General features: G+C 33.4%; 2 protein-coding genes across 3 annotated transcripts; one reads left to right on the forward strand and one right to left on the reverse strand.

The window, feature by feature from the left end:
- LOC136412664 (rabankyrin-5) lies at positions 1-23,311 on the reverse strand. 2 transcript variants are annotated; one of them, XM_066395803.1, is made up of 18 exons: positions 23,101-23,311; positions 21,087-21,317; positions 20,224-20,366; positions 18,431-18,620; positions 18,206-18,375; positions 10,612-10,838; positions 7,249-7,435; positions 6,100-6,405; positions 4,683-4,834; positions 4,357-4,635; positions 4,195-4,292; positions 3,742-4,006; positions 3,229-3,411; positions 2,758-3,007; positions 2,462-2,610; positions 1,826-2,065; positions 1,439-1,602; positions 1-1,274 (listed from the first exon to the last, which is right to left on the reverse strand). In XM_066395803.1, the coding sequence occupies exons 1-18, from the start codon at positions 23,102-23,104 to the stop codon at positions 1,114-1,116; spliced, it is 3,399 nt and encodes a 1,132-aa protein (XP_066251900.1). In that variant the 5' UTR covers positions 23,105-23,311; the 3' UTR covers positions 1-1,113. The 2 variants fall into 2 exon arrangements, with proteins under 2 accessions (XP_066251900.1, XP_066251901.1); XM_066395804.1 differs by having other exon boundaries at positions 2-1,274; positions 4,357-4,623; positions 23,101-23,309.
- Positions 11,979-17,628, forward strand: LOC136412666 (uncharacterized). Its single transcript, XM_066395807.1, has 4 exons — positions 11,979-12,233; positions 13,346-13,576; positions 16,644-16,817; positions 17,245-17,628. The coding sequence occupies exons 2-4, from the start codon at positions 13,528-13,530 to the stop codon at positions 17,529-17,531; spliced, it is 510 nt and encodes a 169-aa protein (XP_066251904.1). The 5' UTR covers positions 11,979-12,233; positions 13,346-13,527; the 3' UTR covers positions 17,532-17,628.
- Positions 23,312-24,470: the final 1,159 nt, after the last annotated feature.

Below are 24,470 nucleotides of genomic sequence, written 5' to 3' on the forward strand. Positions count from 1 at the left end.
GATCGAATGTTATAATCTGTACTATACAATATAAATGTTAAGCTAAAATTTCTTATTTCACGCCGACCAACTTTATACTATACATATCTACATATAAAAGTTCGCGCAATTTAAATTAGAAGTTGGATAGACGGTCATGGTATGGTAATGTTGTAACTCAAGATTAAATTAAACTCATTTTTAAAGGCGACATTGTTAACTTCTGAAATGAGCTAAACAATAGGGTTACTTTCCCACGTTAGTAAGTTGGGAACAAAAATATAATTACCAATCTACTAAAAATTTCAAATTTGTTTGTAAACTGTAAAATGAGAACATTATAATGTGCTTGGGTCTCCGGGTTTCTACGTCATCACAGTTATTTTAATTCCGTACCGTATTATGGGACTAGCTTCATATAAAACCGCTCTGAAATGCACGAATAAATCGGATTGATCGTCATTGTTCATCCGATCAATTTTCGACGTCGATTCAATAAGTCTACAGATAGAAATGCAATATTGTTGATTGTTCCTACACTACCAAAAAACTGTGTTTATTGAATGTTTTTCCATATTTTTGACTCAGCAACAGACAAAAATTTACGTTAGATAAAAGTTGCATCTTGTTCATCGTAAAGAAACCTTTGCAAAGCTGCAACATTTCTCCGAGATGTTTAGAAAAAATATTAAAATTGCCCAAAACTTCAATCTCTTCTGTTTCCTAAACTAGTTGTAATATTCAATATTTTACAAATTGGGTAATTTTCTTGTAATTTTTTTATTGCTTAGGGTGTCTTAAATTTGAGGCTCACTATTGTGGCCTCGGGAAGCGTAAAAGATACGATCTCTTTGAAATAGTTGCGTATTTGAGTAATTGTTATATTTCAGTGGAAACCACTGGGAATTTTCTTACTGTCAAAATTACATTTGATTGAAAAGGTGCAACTTTGCCACAAAGATTTTAAAAACTATAGAAAATATTTGACACCTAGATTCTGGTAATGACTAGTTTGCGGACTCTGCTTACTTTGACATAGAATATTAACATTGATTTTAAGACGCAATGCTTATTTAATGATTAAATACACAAATAATATATGATTTTATTATGCAATATACTGATTAAATGTTATCAGCAAGAACCAGTTTTGAGAACGTTAAAACATACTTTGCATACCCGAACAGGTTTATTTTCTCCAAATTTAATAATGGGCACTTCTTGAGAGCTGCATTTTGAACATAAAGCTCTTCCGCAATGTCGACAGTGATGAGGTCTTTGGGTAAATGAAAATCCTGCAAAATGTCAAATAATATGTTAAAAACACATAATAAAATGCATTATATCAAATATTTTTATTATCGCACCACGCGTATATTTGAACGTAGTCTTAACCGAAGAGTTCAAAGTTATCCCATCAATCCTTTCACATTTTTCCAATCTTATCTCTAAAAAATACCTTTTCCGCATTCCTGGCAACTATCAGGATGTGCCCATGGAGCTGGTTGAACCAACTGATCTAGCAAACGGGTGAGTAACTGTTTACTAGGAACTTGATAATTGAAAATGGTCACTCGATCTCCATTTTCTGTACCGAGGCAGGCATTCGCTTTGACCAGAACTCTGAAACAGAAATTTGTTTTTTTATATAAATGTAAATCAAGAAGAAACAGTCTCTCATACATAATTTAATTTGATTAAATAGGGTCAGATATTTCCTAGATATAGGATAATTAAATAATAATGAAAAATGAAAATGTTCTATGATGGGCGAAGATTTTTAATAATTGGAATAGCATAGAGTTTCTGAACACCCTCTATACATTCCAAGGAAATTATTAGTAACCTGCAGAGATTTCCATGTCCTTTCATGTAGGCTAGGAGCAAAGGCGAATTCCCATAAACATCAGGTGTATTGATTGGATACGAAGTCATACACTCCAGAAATAATTCGCAAATTGTGGCAGCGTTCTCTTTTCCATATCGACAAAGTTCATGGAGTGGATTTCGGCCTTTTATATTCACACATTCAGCATCTATCGAAGATTCTGTGAGGAGCACACGAACTACATTTAAATGTCCCTCCCTAAAAAACAGAAGAATATATTTAATTAAAGGTAGGCAATTTTTCATAAATTTTCTTCTTAGGATCACTAGATCATTGACCTGACAACTTTATCTGAGTGGTAACTTCCATGGACCCTATGAAATGATCTAATATTCAGTCTTAATTCCAACATTTCTACGGATATTATCCTTTTGATAAAATTGTCAGAATTTTGATTTATTGGCCCAATGAGAAATAAAATCCTTTTGCCATTTTGTCACGAAACTGCTTCACGACATACATATAGTGAATTAAGACAGGTTTCGTTCGAAGCGCTAATATTCTGTTTTCGACTAAACGCGATGTCAGACGTAAGTGACGGGATTTGCCCAAAATTTCGCATGTAAATATGTTTCTTTACATTCAAATTTATACCTGACTGCTATATGAAGTGCATTATCTCCTTCCTTATCAACTGCATCGTAGTCCGCGTTATTTTGCAATAATGCAAGAACAACTGTGGCATTTCCCGCTTCTGACGCTATGTGCAATGCGGTTCTTTTCTCTGAATCTTTATCATCAACCTAGTAAGCCAAACAAACATATTAATAATAATTGGACTTCTATATTGGATCAAAAATTGGAGTTGACCGGTTTTTATACCGGACCGTTCAAATACAATCCTGTATATCATGATACCACTAAGAATAAAATAGATGATAATTTCTTACCCGAGCGCCAGCTAACAGCAAACTTCTGACTAACGTTTCATTTCCATATTTGGCTGCCAAGTGTATAGGAGGTGTTAACTGATTATCCTGAACCCTTGAATTCACATCTACATTGACAGTTAGAAGAAAGAGTGCACTGTCCATATCGCCCTTCTTGATGGCCACGTGCAAGAAGTTTTGACCTTTACTGTCACATTGTTCTGCGGCTGAGGGAAGTTTATCTAATATTGCCTGCGCAGCTTTGTGGTTCCTGTTAAAATTATGAGAGAATGCGTTAAGTATAATCAGCCTCGGTATTAGCTGACTGACGTCACTATTTAGCAACGACACACACAGCCCTTAAATTCACGGAAACAGTGACTCCGTCAAGAGATTCATGAATAACTTGTCAGTGGAATAACAACAACTAAGTACTTCCAAAGAACAACCTTAGAGTCTGAAAACTGAGACAAATATAAGAGAGAAACCTACCTTAATGTTAATGCTGCAGCAAAAGGCGACAAACCATTTTTGTCCAAACGAGCAAGGTCGATTTCAGGCACAGTGAGCAAAAGCGCAATTATATCATCTTGCTGATTCTCAATAGCAAGGTGCACTGGTGTTCTCGAATCGGCATCTTGAGCATTAATATTGGCTCTATGCTCTATTAATGTTCTGAAAGAAGCATTAAACATTAAATACTAACCAGAAGAATGCACAGGAACGGGAAGCCAAGTAAACATTTTCAGTTATTGCTATTTTAAGAGAATAAACCTGTGTTAAAACATATTGAGAAGTTTTCGTTTGATTTTTGATTATTTGTCATATTTTAATTATTGCCTTGTTGGTAAAAAAACTTTTACTGCCGCTGATGTATTAAATTTGCAGTGAATAAAAATGCCCTGACTTTAAAAGTGATTATTTACGGCCTGTTTTATATCGTTAAAATGCCACTTTTTTAACACAATAAGTGAAGTATAACCGATTACTTAAGTTTCTGTTTACCTTGATATACTTTCAAGACCCCACATGCAACATAAATGGAGTGGGGTATGGCCCTCCACAATCTCGTCAGTGTTCTCTTCTTTTGGACCTGGAATACGGGATGCTTCCAAATCGCAGCCTGCTCGTATCAGAAAAATTGCAACGGTTTCTTTATTTTCATCTATAGCTCGGTGCAAAAGAGTTTGTTTGCATCCGTCGGGCCCTGGTCCCCAACAGTCGGTATCAGCCCCATGGCGAACAAGGATACTTGCTATTTGTTCTTGACCTTATTATAAGAAAAAGATTCATTATTCAGTAAAAATGGTTTTCGCATGCAGGTAACGAGAAAGAAAAGAACAATGACTAATAATTGCAAATCGGATTCACGATATTTAACGTATTTTTCAACTTATCAAATAAAAAAGTTAATGAGGATGTTCAGTTATTAAAATCGATAGAAAAAAATCGTCTTACCAGAATCTAGAGCGGTCCACAAAGGGCAATCCCCAAGTTGATCGGGGGCCGACATATCAACCCCTTTAGAACAAAGGGCATCCACGATTTCAGGTAGCCTTTAATAAGATAAATAAATTAAAAAGCGATTGTCAATTCCTAGCTTATTTGCATAAAGCATACCGACAGTGTATGGCCAGCTGCAATGGAGTCTCATTTTCAGAAGTTAAAGCATTTATGTCAACCCCTTGCTCAAGCAAATACGCAGCAGTAGTCGCATCTTCCTTCAGTATTGCTTGATGCAGTAACGTGTAATCTTTTCCATTTCTAACATTGATGTCCGCCTTGCCTTTTATCAACAACGGTACCAATTCTCTAAATCTCAGCTGCAGTGCCAAACTTATAGCAGTATCCCCATTAATATCTCGTAGATTAAAGTTAACGGGTAACCTGAAGACAATTCTGTTATTTTATTTCATTATACTTGAGTTTAATATCTACCAGTCTACCTTGTGTCTTCGTTATTAGATGTTTGCTCTAAGGATTCGTTGTGAGCAATCAAAGCTCGAATGCATGAGACGGAATTGCTTTTTACTGCATAGTGTAGAGGAGATTGTCGTAATTCGTTTGACAAAAGGTTGGGATTAGCTCCCAAAGATACCTGTAAATTTTGTTAATTTAATTCATTTAGTGAGGTGGTTGGTTAGGTATACAAGGAGGGCGAAAAGGATACAACAACGATCTGAATTAAATCTATAGGGGGGGCCAAAAAATTGTTTGGACACGAGACGCTTCATTTTTAAATGTTCAAATTTTGACAATCAAACATATTTTATGTCGTCATTATTGTCACAGATATGACATCACATTCTTTTACATTATACAGAGTGTTTCTAAACAGATAGCAAAAATTTTAATGGGTGAATCTTGAGTCAAATTTAAGACGAAAAGTTCATATAAAGATATGTTTAAAAATGCTTCGTCTTTGACCTGCAAGATGTTAAAAAAATACTTTTTATTTGTTTTTTAATTACTTGTTTATTTTTTATCGAAACTTACTGAAAATTTGTATATATCATCCGCCGAGTATTTTCTACGAACAGAAATTTTTTGACTTTGATTTCACATACAGGGTGATGCGGATTGATGAGTCTTGAGCTCTCATTTATCACATTTTTTTCTGTTAATATTTTGATTTTTTTAGACAAATTTCTGAAATCCGCATTGAGTTTTCTCACTTTTCAGACTCTTGCAAAATTTCGCTTAAATTAAATTTTCTCTTTTTATTTTTTGATTAGCATTGATGTTAATAACTGCATCTGCGGGAAACAGTTGCTTATTATCGCGAATATTACCTAAACCATCGTTTTAAGCGAAGTTTTGCAAGAGACTGAAAAGTGAGAAAACTCGATACGGATTTCAGAGATTTTTCTAAAAAAATCAAAATATTAACAGAAAAAAAATGTGATAAATGAGAGCTCAAGACTCATCAATCCGCACCACCCCGTATATGAAATCAAAGTTCGAAAAATTTCCGTTTGTAAGAAAAACTTGGCGTATGATAAGTACAAATTTTCAGCAACTTTCGATAAACAAAATAAACAAGTAATTAAAAAAAGTGTTTTATTAACACTCTGTAGATCGAAGACAAAGCATTTTTGGACATGTCTTTATATGAATTCTTCGTCTTAAATTTAGCTCGGAATTCATCCATTAAAATCTTTACCGTCTATTCAGAAACGCCCTGTACAGCCACACTAATAAGTTTAAATGTAGGCTAAGGACTAGGTAATGGGCGTAATTTTTGAGTAGAATCAGAAAGTAAAGCGAAATGAATAGATTCCCGTAACAAAATGCAACTGTAGAGTCGTAGAGCCTTACAAATGTGATATAAATAGGTATGTCTATATTATACCAGATTCTCACCAATGCAGCTGCAATTTCTTCGTAACCTCTCTCACACGCTAAATGCATGGCGGTCTCTCCTTCGACATTAACATGGTTCAAATCATGCACATGAGAGGCCAAATGTACAACACCTTTTCTACCACCGCTCATAATTAAAGTTTGTAACAAATCGACACAGCCGTGAGATGAATACACAGTATCCGTCGAAGCGGCCTTTTGAAGTAGAGCATCCACGTAATGAGTTACATCAAGTTCAAACTTGTTATACGCATAATATAGCGGTGGATGTTCCTCGTTCGTTTTTACGTTGGGGTTGACCTGTTCCTGCAAGATTCAAAATTCAGTTTAGATTCGAAATTCGATGGGCAGGATGGGCACAAAAGATAGACCAATTCCCTACACACAGATTTGTCAAACAAAAATGGAAAAATGCTGTTTGAGCGCGAAACGTGATGTCTTTTTCATAGCCCTTTTTGACTTGGACACGTACTATTTAGAGCGTTCCCATATTTTAAAAATACAGTTTGAAGTTAGAGCGTAGGAAATAAGCGTTGACCAGGACGTCTCAGGTTAGTTCAGGTTGACCGTAGCATCACAAGTTTTTATCTCTATTAACCCATTCGATCAAAGGGTTAACGCTTAGTTGGTAAATATTACAAATCACTGCTGATAGAACCTATCCTGGCCGCCTTTTTCGGAAAGGCGGCAGAGCTCAAAGAACTCTGAGACCTCGAGTTGCAAAGTTCCGTCTCGTAAGTTTCAATTAAAATTCAACAATCTTTCCAATTAAAATTGACGCGAGGGCTCTCACAGGCAACGTTGCCTGATTGCAAACATATTTCAAATACTACAGGATCTATGATTCCCACAAAAAACAATGTTAAGTAACTTTAAACTACTGCGCATCTATTGTGATGTCACATCGCGACTCGCGGTGTTGCCAAGACTTCAATTGAGAAATTTTAGCGGTTTCGCCAACTTAATACTACATGATTTATGATCGGGTTAGTTCAGGTTTTCATCTATGCGTGAAATCTACAAAAATCACTATATCTAGACAAGTTACAGGAATTACAAGCATTTTGACCGGTGACCATCTGTGCGTAGCGAATTACCTAATTCTGGAGCATATCACTATGAGCATGTGAAAATAACAGAGATACTCACGTGTTGGAGTAATATGTCAAAAACGGGTGCATTATCCGCCTGTATTGCTATATGTAACGCAGTAAAGCCAAGCTTATTTTGACAGTTAATGTTGGCGTTTTTATTTAGTAACTTTTCAGTGACTCTTTCACAATCTTCCAAATTAGTAGCGCCAGCAACCAAATGCAAAGCGGAATCATTCTCGTTTCTACGAAAGAATATAGCTCATTACTTTCCTGGCTAGTTTAGACGTGACAATATTTCGTTCCAACCTGTCAAATAAACGTTCAAAAACCAAATTGCGCCTGCGCAAAATTATAATGGCAGTTAAAACAGACTTGAACTATTCAGACGGCCCACCATTCCAACTCAACGTGGAATCTGTTGGCAGTCGCTTGTAGATGGTTTTATTGGTATTTGTTAAAAAGTATACTTAATTCGTCACTAATACTTATTTGATGTATTAGGATGTATATAATACATAAATGATAAATTTTAAAGCACTATCAATATTTTTTTTAATTTTACGTACAAATAAAACTTCCACTGTATACGACATAAAAATCTGTCTTTGAATCTCAGTAAATGTTAAACTAAAGAACATCGTACGAAAGCAATTTTCACTGTGCACTTAAACACATGCATAGGCAAACCCTTAATTTCAATACAAATCGTTTTCATCCCTATTTCCTGTCATAAAAGTTGTTTACTTTTTACGATCTATATATACAGGGTGTTTTTTTTGGTGTGCCTACCATTGCTATCTCTGAAATGGTGAGAGTTACAACTTCGAATAAGTTAGACTAAATTGCCCTTTATGGAGCTGATTAAGAAAACCACTGCAAGGTTGCCACATCTTCAGTAGTTTCCTAAATATTTGAAAAAATATGAAAATGGTCCAAAACTTCAATCCCCCGTATTTCGTATACTGTTTGTTGCAAAAAAGAAATTTAAATTACAAAGTTTCACGACTTTTTACTCTCTACAAAACTATATTTAGTCTAATTTAATCGAAGAGGTAACTCTCCCCGTTTCGGAGATAACGATGGTGGGCACACCAAAAAAAACACCCTGTAGATCACTAGGCGCTAATGGGTTAAGCAAGGCTTACAAGCAAATGTACATATACAGGGTGATTCACAACTTATCTATACAATTTTAGAGGTAAGTGTGTCATGAAAAACTAAGTCGATTTTGTAAGAAATTTTTTTGGAAAATTCTTATAATTTTCGCTGGAAAAATTGTTAAAGTTTAACCGTTGTATAACTGGACGACTGTAATATTTACGTTTTTCTGCAGAATCCCTTTTAGATTCATCAACCTTACGTATAATTTATAATTAGGTCTACCACGTGTCAATGGTTGGGAGCTGAAGACATGGGTGATCCGACTTAAGGGTAACAATTTATAATGCCAAAATAGCTTACATATGTAAGCTCGCTTCTTTTATTTCGGTTGATACAAAAGTGCCCTTAAGTCGGGTCACCCATGTCTTCAGCTCCCAACCATTGACACGTGATAGACCTAACTATAAATTATACGTAAGGTTGATGAATCTAAAAGGGATTCTGCAGAAAAACGTAAATATTACAGTCGTCCAGTTATACAACGGTTAAACTTTATCAATTTTTCCCGCGGAAATTATAAGGATTTTCCAAAATATTTTCTTACAAAATCGAATTCGTTTTTCATGAAACACCTACCCCTAAAATTTTATAGATAAGTTGTGAATCACCCTGTATTGACATACTATTAAATAACCCAAGTGTTGTGGGATAAAGGGACTAGCATTTAATTGGATCAAATCATACTTTATTAAAACAGATTTGTTCTACCTATCGGAATAAAAAAAATGTCAAAATAGATGTGCCACAGAGCAGTATCGTAGCTTTAGTGCTGTTTATTTTTTATATTAATAATTTAATTAGATTAAAGTAATCAGGAAATACGCCAAATGACAAGTATCTCCGATGATACTAGTGTAATATCAAATAAAACAAGACGTTGGAAAAATCATGGCACATGCTAGCACTAGGCTAATATTACATGAAGCAAAGACCAACATCCTACCATTAAAAACATTGGAAAATTTCCAACTGGATAAATAATATACAATATTATCTTGCATTGTGTAGCGTTCGTACGACCTATGAGCTGTACCCTTACAAAAAGCCGGCCGTAAAGTTTTTTGCATGTTTTGAAGGGATATCATTTCTTAGATGATTCAGTTGTGTTTAAGCGCGAACGCGAATAAGATGTTTGTCGTACGAAATAAACTAATAATCGGTTGTTCTTTTGTTTCAAAAACTCATAAGATACTTCACTAGTGTAACTGATATTTAATGAGTGATAGTTAGAGGTGCATAACTGTAATTTGGTGTCGTGAAAAACTTTTTCTCTTTTTGCAGTGAAAGTGGAAGTTGTGCTCAGAGGTGCGTTCTACCCCCGCGACCAAGTAGAACGAGGTCTTCATCTGTGCTCTCTCATGTTAAATCGCTACGTTAAGGGGCTGTTTGACATGAGGAAGTCCGATAAGATGCAAGAACCAAATCCTTGGGGGGGGGGGCTCCTCTGAAAGAAGAGAGCTGCTATCAGGCGGGGCTACGCATAGGATGCAGCAAGGGGAGTAGAAGATAGGGGGTAAGTAGCTAGTTTCATTTAGAAAATAAAATTCTAATTGATGTTTTTTGTTGTCTACAGGTAAGTTTTGACACGTCATCGAAAATGATTTAAATGAAAAGACACCGTTGGATGGTCCCACGCATAGGATGGAGCAATGGGAGTAGAAGATCGGGGTAAGTGAGTCATTTCATTTCAAAGGGCAAGTTCTGATTGTTGTTTTTCATTGTTTACAGGTAAGTTTCGGCATGTGGATGGTGCTGTGTTCAGGATGGGGCCATGAAAATATTATAAAACATCGGGGTGAGATTAATACAAATTCCACTAAAACAAAGCTTTGTTCAAAGTAACATAAAAGTTACGGTCCTTTAAAGAGGTCCGATCTAGCGCCAACGCAGCGGCTACTTTTACACTGCGCAACAAAAATGTAGTCGATTCAGATATATCGCCCCTAAAACCCCCAAGTGCAAAATTTTGCTCAATTACTGCTATTACAAAAGAAATTTTTTTATTTTTTTATTTAACTTTGAAGCCCTGCATTTCTAAAACCTTCAACTTTTGCATTGGAAGGCAAGTTGGACTAAATCCTCGTATATCGACCTGAGAAATAAATGGTAAAGTTTTGTGTAGATTATTCTAGAAACGTCCTGTATATTCACATTAATCTATATGCATTTCAAAAGTACTTACCGGAATATTACTTGTTTTTAAGAATCAAACTTGATATGTAGACACTTTTGGAAAGTGTTAGATAAAAATACGTACCTTGTAAACAGGGTAGCATCACAATTATTTTCAAGAAGAAAGAATGCAGCAGCGCTGTCACCTCTTTTAATTGCTCTGTGTAAAAGGGACTCTCCATTTGGATCCCTTATATTGATATCTGCATTATGTTGCACTAGAGTTGCAGCAATACTTTCATTTTTGCCTCTCAGAGCAAGATCTAGCGGTAACTCATCCTGCTGCGACCATACATTGACCACATCAGAAAGCTGAAACAAGCAATTACTTAACATTAGGGTAAACATGTCTATGTATACAGTGCGATTGTAAAAAATCTCAATCATTCTCACTCTTCTTTATTTCTTGATTTCGCAACATGAGAATTAACCTAATATGAATTTTTAGTGAAAGAGTTTAAATCTACCAGATTTTTTAATTTAATTCTTAATTATCTTTCTTTAATTAAAGTGGAAAGTTAAATTAAGTTATAATTATTAGCATAGATGGTATAAGTTAAGCATGACTGGAGTGTTTCGATAAATGCTTAACTGCCGTTGACTGCGTTAAATGTAAGCAAATTATGCATTCGCCATATTTTCAAGAAACATTGGTTTTGAACTAAATTTTAAATCTTTTGGAAATTAAGCGATGGTACCAAATAAAATAATACGCATCTATTAGGTGCTTCAGTACTCGTTGACATTTGCTAGATTCGGCTCATGACATCTCCTTGTCCGTAAAAAACTCATATTACAAGTCACCTACTGGACAAGTGACGTCAATAACTATTTCTTATCAATACACAGAACCTTCTGTGTTGAAATAATTTCACTTTTGGCCACTGTGACGAGTCATAAGTCACCCAACGATGGACGCAACATGCATAAACCTTTATTGGTCCTGCTAAACCACTTTTATCATAAGAAAGGATTGCGAAGCGCCAAAAAGTTTCGCCAACGGTAGGTACGCTGGAACAGCACTAATGATTTATTATTTCATGGAATTTTATGGAAAAGATTAAGCAAGGATGCAGGATATATATCAAGATTGGCTGGCTATTTTTGTACAAAGTGGTTATGCGTTGAAGGTCAAGAAATGATTTTAGCTCCACAGAAATCAAATAACGCTGGTGGAAGTAACGAAGTCTAAAGAATTAGTGGCCGCAAAAATATAGTACGAGCCGACCTTCAGACCGACATTGCCACATTGCATTTTAAACAAAATTTTAGATAAGTGCATCATATGGACTAAAAAAGTATTAAAAACGTATCGAAAATAGCCAATACCAAGAAACGTTACATCCATACATACGCAGCTATAATGAAAAAGTTTCATTAGCAATTTCAATGGCTCAGGTTTGTATTGCATTTTACAATAGACGTGTTAAAACAAGTTTCAAAACATGGTGTGGCAACCGCGGACTTAAGATAGCAATATTGTTTTCGGCTCGCGACTAATGTAGTCGACTGGTGACTGTTGATAATCGAAATTAAAGGAATTAATATTCGAATTAAGTATACCGTTGAGTTAACAGCAGCTTAAGTGACGAAGATTATCAATTACCGGTGTCCTGCAAAGTTTAAGAGATCCGCATTACTTTAAATAGGTGTTTGAATTGAGTGGCGCCAAAATTTGATTTTTAATTCTTTGGATCTCTTGTTCAGGTAAGTGGGTGTTCTTGGAATTTTAATTCTTTCAGATTATTAGCAGCGTAAATTTAATCCTATATATTATGAAAGTGAGTTTATTTCATTTACTATATTACTTTTAACTTCAAGGGCGTTTACTCTTACAGTCGCGTTAATTAACATAATCAATACAAACTTTAGATTAGAAATGTCACGTTACAGAAGAAAAACATTACTAAATAAGGATCATTATTTCTTTGCTTGTCTTATTTGTATTTTGTTGTTTTGCTGAGTACAAAAGGAAACATTGTTTCTATAGGAACGTTTTTGTTAATCCCTGTTAACGCTAAATCATATGCATAAGTTTTGCTTCTCGCATAGATGAAAACATTGAATAATCTATCATAAAGGTAAGTGGCTCCTTCCACTTTTGCCTCCAAATGAGTGCGGTAAAATGCACTTTCCCGCATGCGAATAAAGTCCATGGCCCTTGAAATTTAATCCTATTATTATGTAGGTTCATGAACTTTTCGATGAACTTGGTGTCAAATTTTTAATTCGTTTTTATTTAAACTTACAGCACAGAAAATCAACAAATAAACTTCCTCCTAGTGCACCTCTAACCGTTTATTTCTGAAAACCGCAATTTCATGTTTAATTTTGAAACGAATGTCTTTAGTAATTTTTATTTTTTTCTACTGTCTATAGAGTCCAGAGAGATTTATTTTTGATCCATGAGTATTTTCATGAATTTCAGTGTGTCAGTGTAACCGCTGGCTTAAAATCATATGTTACACTGAGAACAATGTGCATATACGATAAACGCTCCATCATTTGTGATTCAGAACATGATTAATTATTTTAACAATAAAGAACTTCCATATAAAGCAGGTGCCCCGTTAAAGCACATATTTGACCCATAACAGATTCACTTTGGCGTGGTCACATTTAAGACCCAAAATAGCACTATAGTGGATTATAAAGGATCAATTAAGGAAGTTTTATCGATCGAAATCAAAATTTAGAGCGTAACAAGGCCTCCAATTGACATAAATTAACTATATTACCTATAGCCAAATGAAAAAAATTCATTCATCCATCAATCCTCTCCTACTACAAATAATAATCAATAATTTTATATATTACAGAAAAATAATAGAAGCAGACACCGCAGGCACTAGAAAAGAGGGAGAAGGTCTCAGCAACGTACTTAATATCCAATGTATTGAAAAATTTATCTTCAAATATGAATTGATGGGCACAAATTATAATGACATGTTTAAATTCGTATATAAATTAGACGACTTCCTGCGTTACAGAGTTCTAAGCGATGGCAGTCAACTCCAGTTGTACCGTGATCCTTATTTTATTAATTCAAAGTAAGTAGTATTGCATTGACATCTCACACAGGGTGTGTCTCACGTTTTATGATCAGAACTTCAGGGAAGTTAGAAAAGAGCAATTTGAGTTGTTGCACAAGTCTTATTTCTTTTCATTTCCGAGTTACAGGATGAGAATATTAAACAAAATTAGCAATTTCCTCTTTTTTATTTCTGTACCTTCAAAGTGCCTCAAACCAATTTTTTATGATATCTATTATTTTTATTGTATCTCTGATGTATGTATGATTAATGTCCACAGCTCAAATTCAAGTGCTAATAGGGGACAAATAACAGAAATCAAGTTTACGACGAAAAAGAAACTGGAGTGAAAAAATATCAAGGAAGGAAGGAATCATAATTATAGTCATTTTTCTTTTTTCCAAGGAATAATTATTTTTTATAGGATTATTAGTACTAAATATCCATATTCCTATTGATGAAATTAGTCACTCAATATTATTTAGTCTTGTGATATTTCATGAGAATATTTTATGTATCGAACTTAGTTTAAGACTAAGAATTCGGAAATATAAAAATTTAAGATTTATGTTTATATGAGCAACACGTCTAAAAATGGTCTTTTATAACTATACCTGAGTATAAAACCTGGGGCACCCTGTACAGAATATTTTTCCCATTAAGCAGTGTCGTGTTAAGTCCTAATTCAATTCAACTTTCTATGGAACTTATTTCCGGAATATCATACATGCAGGATGCCTTTCCAATGTTATTCCAAGAAGGATGTTATAGCTATCTTTGTAACCAAAAGAGATATAAAAGTGTAATTGTTGGTGACAAATTCAGATTCAATACGGCATCAACATATTGAAATTATTTTTCACCTTACTTTATTTGTTTTGATACGAACATGAAATACTTATTTCAGTTTTTAAATGTTACTTTTTCTCTCTCCAATGATATTTCCATGATATAGGTTTCAGGTGTTTTAACTCGGCGTTAATTTTCCACTGTAAGTACGCCCCCGACTTTTTTTAATTTAATGCCACGTGTTACTAATGCATACTTATGCATTTAAAAACTAATGAGCTCGGAACTCAATAAGAATTGTTGACATTTTACTAAATAATGGTAAATAATGTAAAATAATTAACTTTTTCTTGGCTTCTATCGACACTTTATCATTGCCGTTTTTTGCCCTCTGTAACATAATACTATCATACTTAACTACAACGTTTTGATTTCCTGCAATCATCGTCAACTTAATTTATTACGAAGTACCACGAAATATTATAATATACAAAAATATTACATGAAAGCAAAGAAAGACGTGACGACATCAAAATTTCCCATAACGTACCATAGTAAAAAAAACTTTGTTGCTGCAAGTTCGAAAGCAAAGTCGTTTTAAGCGCTCTTAAGAATTTCAAATGAACATCATTACAACATTAACCGCACCATTTAATTGTCTAAAGCAAAATTATATAATTAGTTTATATAAACTAAATAAAATGACCCATAATATAAACCAATTTCAAACCAACAGTTATTTTGCCGCTGATGATTGAACTGGAACATGTAATCGTTGACTAGCAGTTGAATGTAGTAAGTAGAATGAATATTACGTAAAAGTATTTAATAATTTGTGGGGACAATAAACCTTAAATAATTTAAGAGATATTGCATTGCACAGATGGCCGTTTTTCGCACTTTCCAGGGCACTAGCTCCCAAGCTATTTAAAAATATTTTTGTAACGTAATTAGTTTCCCCATTAAAGTGTTTTAACAGTGTTCGAGTTTCATCTTTTTTACAATGAATAATCAAGTTCTTATAATATGTAAGAAAAATAAAATTCCAAACATTCGCTATTTTGCATATATTTCCGGAAGTATTCGTATTCTTTTCAATTTTAAATTATATTCTAAACGAGCATAAAATTGCGCAACTTTATCTTAATTTAACCAACCTCCTATCTCTTATAGTTATCGACCCGTGTGTGAGCTCCAAAAATCACCCCGTGTATGTTTAATAAACTATCAGAAGAGTTAGTGGATGTACATGGCATATCTTTTTAAGTGGTACCACAATTGTTATCTTTGTAACTATAATAGATTTTGCATACCCATTGTACTTTCTATTCAGTGATGCCGTTCCAATCTTAAGAACAACTTCCAACCTAAACTGATTAAACAGTAGGTTTTTTCATTTTCATTGCCCTTTTCTAGATAATAATCCTCATAATCAAGAAAAGCCAAAGTCGGAGTTTCAGTTTTTCCCCTTAATCGGCAAAACTAATTCGCCAGTTCGTCACCCCATATACTAAAAGCAGAGCTAATCAAATATCCTTCTTTTATCTGAGCAGTTTAGCTCATGACGAGTTTCCTGACTGGGAAGGTCATAATATTTCCTTTCGTAAAGATAACAGCATGGCGTAAATTAAACAGATATTCGAAAAGTTCATTAACCTTTTGGATCTAGATCCAATCAACATCAACTGTTAGGTTTATGGATTTTTATTGTTATGCACATAACTCCCACTTTCCGTTTCACGATTGATTGGTACGGGGTGTTGAACACATATTTTAAACATGATTAATATATGCTATAGGTACGTACGATTTTACCTCTCAGCATTTTATGGACCTGGTCCAATCTACACAGTGCAAAATCAAAAATACTTTGGAAGGATTGCAATAGTTTGGGCTAGAACTTATAGCAAATTGCATTTTGCAAATTATGATCTGTACTACTAAATGTGACGACAGTCGGAAAAGGTCAAATATGAGGCATTTATAAGCACATTCTACTTGCATAATTATCAATTTAAGTCACACTTAGATATAGACGACATAAAAGCGTCACTTATCGTCCTACGAAGAATATGATAATTAAAATGGAATAAACTGTCAGTGGCCACATTCAGCTGAGGTCAAAGTTGTACAATTATAGGGCAGCTGTTTCAAATTCGCCACAAAAATAGCGTAATATGCTATTTGGCAAAAATCTCAACAGTTGTACAACCGTTAACTCTACTGAACGTAGCCACTCTTTCATAATATAATTTTATTATCTAGGTATAGGTAATATTTAATTGTTTTATCACAGATATTCTTCCTTCTGAGAGTGTGTTGTGCTACAAATGTGTCTTCGCCCCATACGTCTACTTGATAAATAACACATATTTATGTGAAGATTTTGACTTCTCTGAGAAATTCATAGTGGATTGTCGCTATTCAACACTCTGCCTTAAAAGGAATACACACGCAAATATAAATGGAGGTAAAGTATGTAGTGGTAAGGTTTGATCATTTTTCTTTAATAAAAGATCACAGCGGGATATTTCTCATTGCTATCTTTTTCAGGCCCTGTTTTATGTTCTCTCAAAGCTAATAATTAAGCGAGTCTTTTTGACAAAAATTATATATCCTACTCAATTTTGAACTTTACTGGTCCACATTTTAATTTCATTGCAATTCATAGATTGCTAAACTCAATTTTTTCTTTAATGTAAAAGTTCTTGGATTCTGTCAAACATTATCTTGTATTGAAGCCAGCGGAAACACTTCCCCATAAAAAGACGAAGAATGTTAATAAAAATCGTGTACTAAAGTAAATCAAAAAACGAAACATTTAAAGTATTCAATACATTAAATCAACTCGTAATATTTTGTCGACGGAAGACTTCTTAAACAAGCTGTTCTTTTAGTTCAAATAAACGGAACCGAGAGAGATTGCGCTTCTCAAAAGTTGGACACTCAGTTTCTGAGTAATGGCAAATGGCATGCAGAAACTAGGGTTGAAGAGCCTTATAAGGAGGGATGTACGGAGAACCAAGACAAAGGCCTTAGAACAGCGGCCATCGAGCATTGTTATTGTAGGGGAAATCTATGCAATTCTGGCCATTCTCTAGTAAATCAAAGCCAATTATATTTATATCATAAGATATTTCTCTATTATATATTATCCAGCACAATATTTAGATACATAACGTGAAAGTGATCTTTAAATGTGATAAATAATAAAATGATTAATGTGTTAACTTAATAAACAGATAAGCTTACATATAATTAAGACAAAATATATAAATCCACGTCACTAATTATTCTCTCGTGGTCAAAAAATGCTGTATGATAACAACAATGCAGGGTATCACAGGTTCTATAATCAGGACTTCAGGAATGGTGTCAACGCATCTCAAACAATAAACAATATCGAATGACTAACCAGCGGGGGACATATAGGTATTGAATACTAATAATCCGATAGGGAAAATTATAAGACTACTTATAGCCCAAAGAAGTATCTTGATATTTTTTCGTACATGTCACTGTTTTGCCAAAAATTTAATTTTTATTGTTTTTTTCCCTTTAGCTGGTTGCATTTAAGCTGTGAATATCAATAATAGATATACAGAGAGCTGCATGAAAAACAACTAAAGCTATTAAATCGTTTTTCGTCAATCGATTTTCAAAATTAAAAAAGAAAATAAAACAATTAAGAGCACTCTACAATTAGAGTTCACCAATAAGATGCGAAGTTGTTAATTAAGCACCTATTAATTCCAAATAAAAGCCAATTTTCCAAGCCACGATTTCTTTGATTTATATTGGACTAGTTGGTTAAGACTGTTTTCCCCTTATAATGTAATAAAAGTTTAATCAGCTTACCCTATTCGAATTTTCCACAAGGCACAAAAAAACGACATCTTCCCTCTGTAATCTAACAGCACTATGCAAAGGCAGCTGCGTTTTACTTTTTAGCATTTGATACAGCAAAGCACCACTCATGTGCTCAAAATCTGAAGAATTTAAATCATCCCAGTGGGTAGATATTAATCCTAAAATAAGAAAACTGTAAGAAGAAGGTTCAGGGATTCCTTATAAGCTAAAAACCTGAGCAGTATTCCCTTAAACTGGTTGCATGAATTTCCTCAGCTACACTATAGAATTTGACGCAGTTTCTAATGTTAACCACAGATATTAGGTACTGTTCGCAAGTTTCTACCAGACTATCAAGCTTAAAATCGTATGCTTTCTTGATAAGTTTGACTGCCATTTCATCGGAAATCAGACTCACTTCGCTCTGAAATTTACCTTGTAATTTAATAAATATCACATTTCATTTATAGAGTATCTACTAGGCTGCTATCTACTCAACTAAGATCTAAGAAATAAGCATCAATCATCACGGAATATATTACTTTTCACTTGCCATCCATTTAATTAATTCCATTGAGAGAGTAAATGAAACCCCAATATCCCTTTAATACGTGTATCAGTTGATAATTCTAAGACTGAGTTGTTAGTAATTTTAACCCTCGTATATATTAAGGAATATATTTCTTATGAACTTGTAACAAAATTTACGAGGGTCTGTTTCACATGAGCCAAGCTTCAGCCACGAGTCAACGATTCGACCTTTCATTTGTAACTATCGCCAAAACAAATTAAAACTTTATTTACGTCCGACTTGATCAGAAAGGGTTCTTTATGATGCTGATAGAAATTGATTCGTTATGATCCTAGTAGATCAACGCAAGGGGAATTGACAATAGCTGAATATTGACTACCAAACATGCATTTCTTTTAACAGGTGATTAAAGTATTTCAGAGGTATTTTAATTGACTTAAAAACTAAATTATTAGCAAATTAACATGAAATCGGCCATGAAAGTTGTATGTAATGGAGTTTTATTCGGCTCATCTATTTATGGGCTCGTACGCAAACTCGTTCGGCTATAAAATTTTACATTACGTAATTATTACATAAATAATCGTTAAATTATATTTTGTAGTATTTTCCTGTTCAAACCGAATTTTTTATTTTAGTTGTTTTTCGCCCTCATCAACAGAATTTAAAAAAACAGTAGTTATCTATACAGCGTATTTTATAAACAAATTTGTAAAAATCATCACCAATTTTACAAGGTTTATCATTTTGTAATAATAATTTATTCAATGTATCCACCAACCATATCCACACATCTTTTGATCTTTCGTCTAAATTTCTTCGAATAAATAAGTATTACAAAATGGTAAACCTATTGCTAATTAGTTTGTTTATAAATCTGATGCGTTAAATTTAACGTTTATTGTTCTTGTAATATTTACGCAATGTTGTTCAATTCGACATATTCTTTTTTCGAAAAATACTTTTATATTATATAAGAATATATAAGTATCATCTCCATACCAAATTACCGAAGTACCGAGATGTAAAATTGCATTCTAAACGACTTTTTTTAGTCAAATTTTTCCGTACCTTGAAGAATGAAAACACTTTATTGGTGATGATTTTTACAAATGTATCTATAAAACACCTTGTATAATATGGAATTCATTAATTTGTTGTATACCATAGTTTTACAACAAGCAGAACACGTCATTCAAAAAATTTTGGTCTATTTATCCTCTTCTCACGTCTATCCTGGGACACACTGTATATACAGGGTGTAACATATGATCATGTGAAACTTTTTTGCTCTGTATATCTAAAATGGTACGTTTTTCACCATGGCTCTATTGGTATTTTTTTATTATTTTCCAGAGTATTATCTCCTCCTGAAACATCTCTAAAATATGTTATACCCTGTATATACATATATTTACATACATATGTAACGTATATATATGTAACTAGATTGGTTTGGATTTAGCCAGCAGTTTACCTGATCCAACAAACTCACCTTATACAGCCACAAAATAATCACTACACCAACTTCAACATCAATATCTGTCCAATCAAGTTCAGACCTGTTTTCAAGAAACTCCTCATTCCAAATCTTTGATCTAGCCGTAAGGACTATTTTATGGGCTGGCATTATTCTGTCTGGAATTAGCAAAATGTTTAAAGTATTAAACTGAGATCACTAAGCAGAAAGAGTGTTTGAGGTATATTAATGCAATATACTGGATGAACCAAACTGTGTGGGGGGTCGCAAATTCCACACTACCTATTATTATCGCGAAAACCATAAAAGAACAAAGGTCTGGCCAGTAAATTTGCGTATTTAGGTAGCTTTCAAGTCAGTTTCGGAAATTCCAAATACTTCCAGAAATATACGGAAAAAAACAGTAAATTGCGATTTTCTTAGTTATTTTTTCTGGCGTTGTGGCTTAAAAACAGGAAAAAACACCAAGATTACTTCCTGAAAAATAATATTAACGCGTTCATTTTAGCAAAGTTATTTTCACTCAATTTTCACTAATAACGCCAGGAAGAAATTACTATGAAAGCCACAATTTCCGATGTTTCTAGATATTCCTGAAAGTATTAAGATAATTATATCTATCCAAATAGACAATTTTGCCCCCATTTAAACCAAATCATATCTTTTGCTTGTGGTTTCAGAGGTTACAATGGTGAACCCTGAACTTGCCACTTCCTCTACATACAATGCGTTTATTTTCCTTAATTCAATTTAAAATGTTTGTCATTTTTGTGTTCTTTCTTGTGCAAATGAATACTCATGTCCATGAAGCATATCTTTAATTTCCTTGATTAGGAACATCCGGTAGCTGCAACAAACGCTTAATACTTACGACTTACCAAATAATTTAATTTCAATGTCACTATATTTCTCAGAATTATATAAATTTGAAATAGTGGTAACCAGTCTTGAGGCGAAACTGTTGAGAAGGTCATTATCAATAGAATCTCCACTGGTAGCAGTAATATATGTATATCGTGATTCCAGATCTCTATATTTAGTTTGTAATTTGGAGTACTCCTGTTTCAGCAAGGAAAGATGTTGTTGCAATTTGACTACTTCTGAGTTCGCTAAAAAAATATACAGATATCACCAATTCAAGTAGAAACATGGAGATTGGAGCAAGTAGGAGAAGGATAGCGCAACGTTTAATATGTCACCGACAAAGACCAACAAATTGCCTCAAAGGTACCAAAATCGATACTAATCTAAATATCGAAGTGGAGAGGCTAGCCAGACTGACTCCGCCCACTTCTTTGATCTTTGTTAGAGGTATATTAAACCTGTGCGCTCCTCCCAGTTGTACAATCCCTATATTTCCTCTTGAATCTGTATACTTGCTACAAATTATACATAAACAAAGCTATACTCAAATAGTTAGGCTTTTTCAAAAGTAACTGATAAGGGCTTAATATAACCTTTCTGCCATTTGTTGTTTGAGATATTGACACTCGTTAACTTTTTTAAATATAGACCTATTTTTGTTCACACAACTTTATTTATTACTATAAATAATATTTTTTGAGCAAACTTCCCACAAAATAGTTTGAATACAATATATATTATTATTATATATATATTATATATATTATATATATATATATATATATTTCCATGATTTCAGAGAACTCATATTTAGGATATTCTTAGGCCGATTTTCAAAAAAATGTTTCTCAGTGCCGTATTCAATTGCATTGTTGAAACTGTGCCATAATTCTGGACAGCTCAACAAGAATTGATGAATACAAATTTGTTGGATTTCTGGTAAAAATCAATTGTGTCCAAAATTCAACAGTCTTTATGTCTTCTTCTAATTTACTGCCTGGAAGAGTCAAATTTATTAAATTTAGGACTCTTTCTCTATTATACAAAAGAAGTGAAAAACATTCTTTCTTTATTTTTGACCACTCGAAAGTTTAACTTTTCCTCATGTGAAAACTAGATGGTCGAGATGATAAATCAAAAGGTGCCTACAAAATTAGCCCTTAAGTATAGAATGGTGGTAAATTTACTAATCACACATAATAGTTTGTTAGAAGTTTCTGTAATGTTAACACGGACATGCCTTCTGACTGCGATTAAATAAAAGCAAGATTAAATTGTTAAGATTAATTGATTAAATATCTTGTGAGAAATCATTTTAAAACCCTCATACCAAATAAAATTCATATTGAGTTGTCTTTTTTGATCAGAACTTCTTTGAGTTTTAAGAAAATACTGAGGAAATGATGGAAAAAGGTTGACAAGTGACCATAAAAACACAAAATGTTCTATTGCTTATACACAAATTAATTTGTCAAGATTATCGACCAATACAGCTGATTGTGGCAGGAAGTTTGACATGTCCATTGGCTACTTAAATTTATCATTATCCTGTCAGTTAAATCCTTGCATACTTGCTTTAGTGACTAATTAAATGAGATGACAAAGTATGCAATGGATAGTCAAGAATCTGCCAAAACCCAATTTTGATTGCAGGACTAGTCACTTGAGTAAATATGAGACACATAGGATCATGAACTAAAAATTGGACGTGAATAATCGCTAATTTCTAATTTAGTGGGAAGTATAATAGCACTTGTAAAAAATTCAATCTGACCAATAAAGATTCAATACTCGCAATAACTTTTCCTAAGTTGGGACATACAAAGTAGGCCACTTTGTATAATATCAATCCAGTTTAGTTCTCGATAGAAACCTGTTTATAGAAATAGATAAACCTGTTCGATAGAAATACTGTTTTGTAGATACATCATATAATAATGTTCATTTGATCTATTTTGACATTAGGTAGTGAACAAATCTTTGAGCCAGCCTAACTAATTTCTCAACTAACTGTTGCCCACGACTTACCCATTGTTTAAATATCTGCTAAACTGTTCAACAAATTACACAGTATCAACACTCCTACTTATTAGCCGAATTACGGACGCCCAGATCCAGTATTCCAGTTCTTTAATCCGACTTTTAAGTAATACTGATAATACGAAATAATCTTAATGCAAATATTAAAAAATATAATCTAATGATAAAATAACATAAAAATTATTTAGATTTTTAATTTTTCTTCGATTTGGTATTCTCGATTTTGGTTATGTTATTACATTATTATGATCTTCTATTTCTGTTCTGTATAAATCTGTCGTCCGTAAAGCGGTATCAATAGGCGTTTTCGAAAATAACGATCTGGATTAGATTGATCTCTATCAACTGATTAGCTGATTTTCATCGAAGTTGATGCTCGCCAATCATGTCATCAGTAAACGCAGTACCTCCTCCTGCATCCAATGTCGTTATTATATTTTAATTTTTTTTCGTTTTAAATGTTGCGCATGCCTGCCACGCCTGTCTCAGGCAAATAAGTATTTACCACTTCCAAAACGAATATTGTTATTTGAAAATAAAATTGATCAAAAACGAGGTCTAATATTCTTCCATACAGACGCATATCACTTAACGCAGTTAAAATGAATATACTTTTTTGTAATCACTCTGTATATATATATATATATAGAGAGAGAGAGAGAGAGAGAGAGAGAGAGTGATTATATATACATCTATGTAATTATCAAAATTCTTAACATTGAATCTCCAAGTTAAAAAAAATATTAAAAAATTTTCTACAAAATCTACACTCGACACTTACTCTTTAATTAGCAAACACTCTGAACACATGCCGTGTCGGCGAATCATCCGTGCTATTTTGTGTCGAAGCATGAAATATGTATTGTTAAGATTTGAGTAATATTGTTAACAAGTTGGTAATTAGCAAGTAACAAGTTGAAATAACGAGCAAAGTAATTAATAAAAAATTAACAACAGGCCGTGAAGTCGATACAATGTGATTTTAATTGATCTAATTTTCCATCGAGTAGCTAATTTTATCTGTTAATGTAATCATTCTACTTTTAACTATTTTTATTGCTATAATTTTCAAACAGACTAAGTTAAAATAATTCTTAACGAAAGTTCATCAGAAAAATCACCTCTTTTCAAATACTGCGTAAAAAAGTATGTGTTTACGAAAAAAACTCATTCAATACATAACATTTTAAAAAATTAAAAAATAAATTTCTAATTGTAACAATTTAAGATCCCACAATGAACTCTCCAATTTTATTTCCCGTATCTTCACTCAAAAAATAAGGCGCGAGCTTGAAACACTCTGTAGAATATAACCAAAAAAGAAGTTCATATTTTTGGTGTGAGAGATCCCCAAAAAA

Source organism: Euwallacea similis, chromosome 12, assembly GCF_039881205.1.
Source record: "Euwallacea similis isolate ESF13 chromosome 12, ESF131.1, whole genome shotgun sequence".
Classification (NCBI taxonomy): Eukaryota; Metazoa; Arthropoda; class Insecta; order Coleoptera; family Curculionidae; genus Euwallacea; species Euwallacea similis.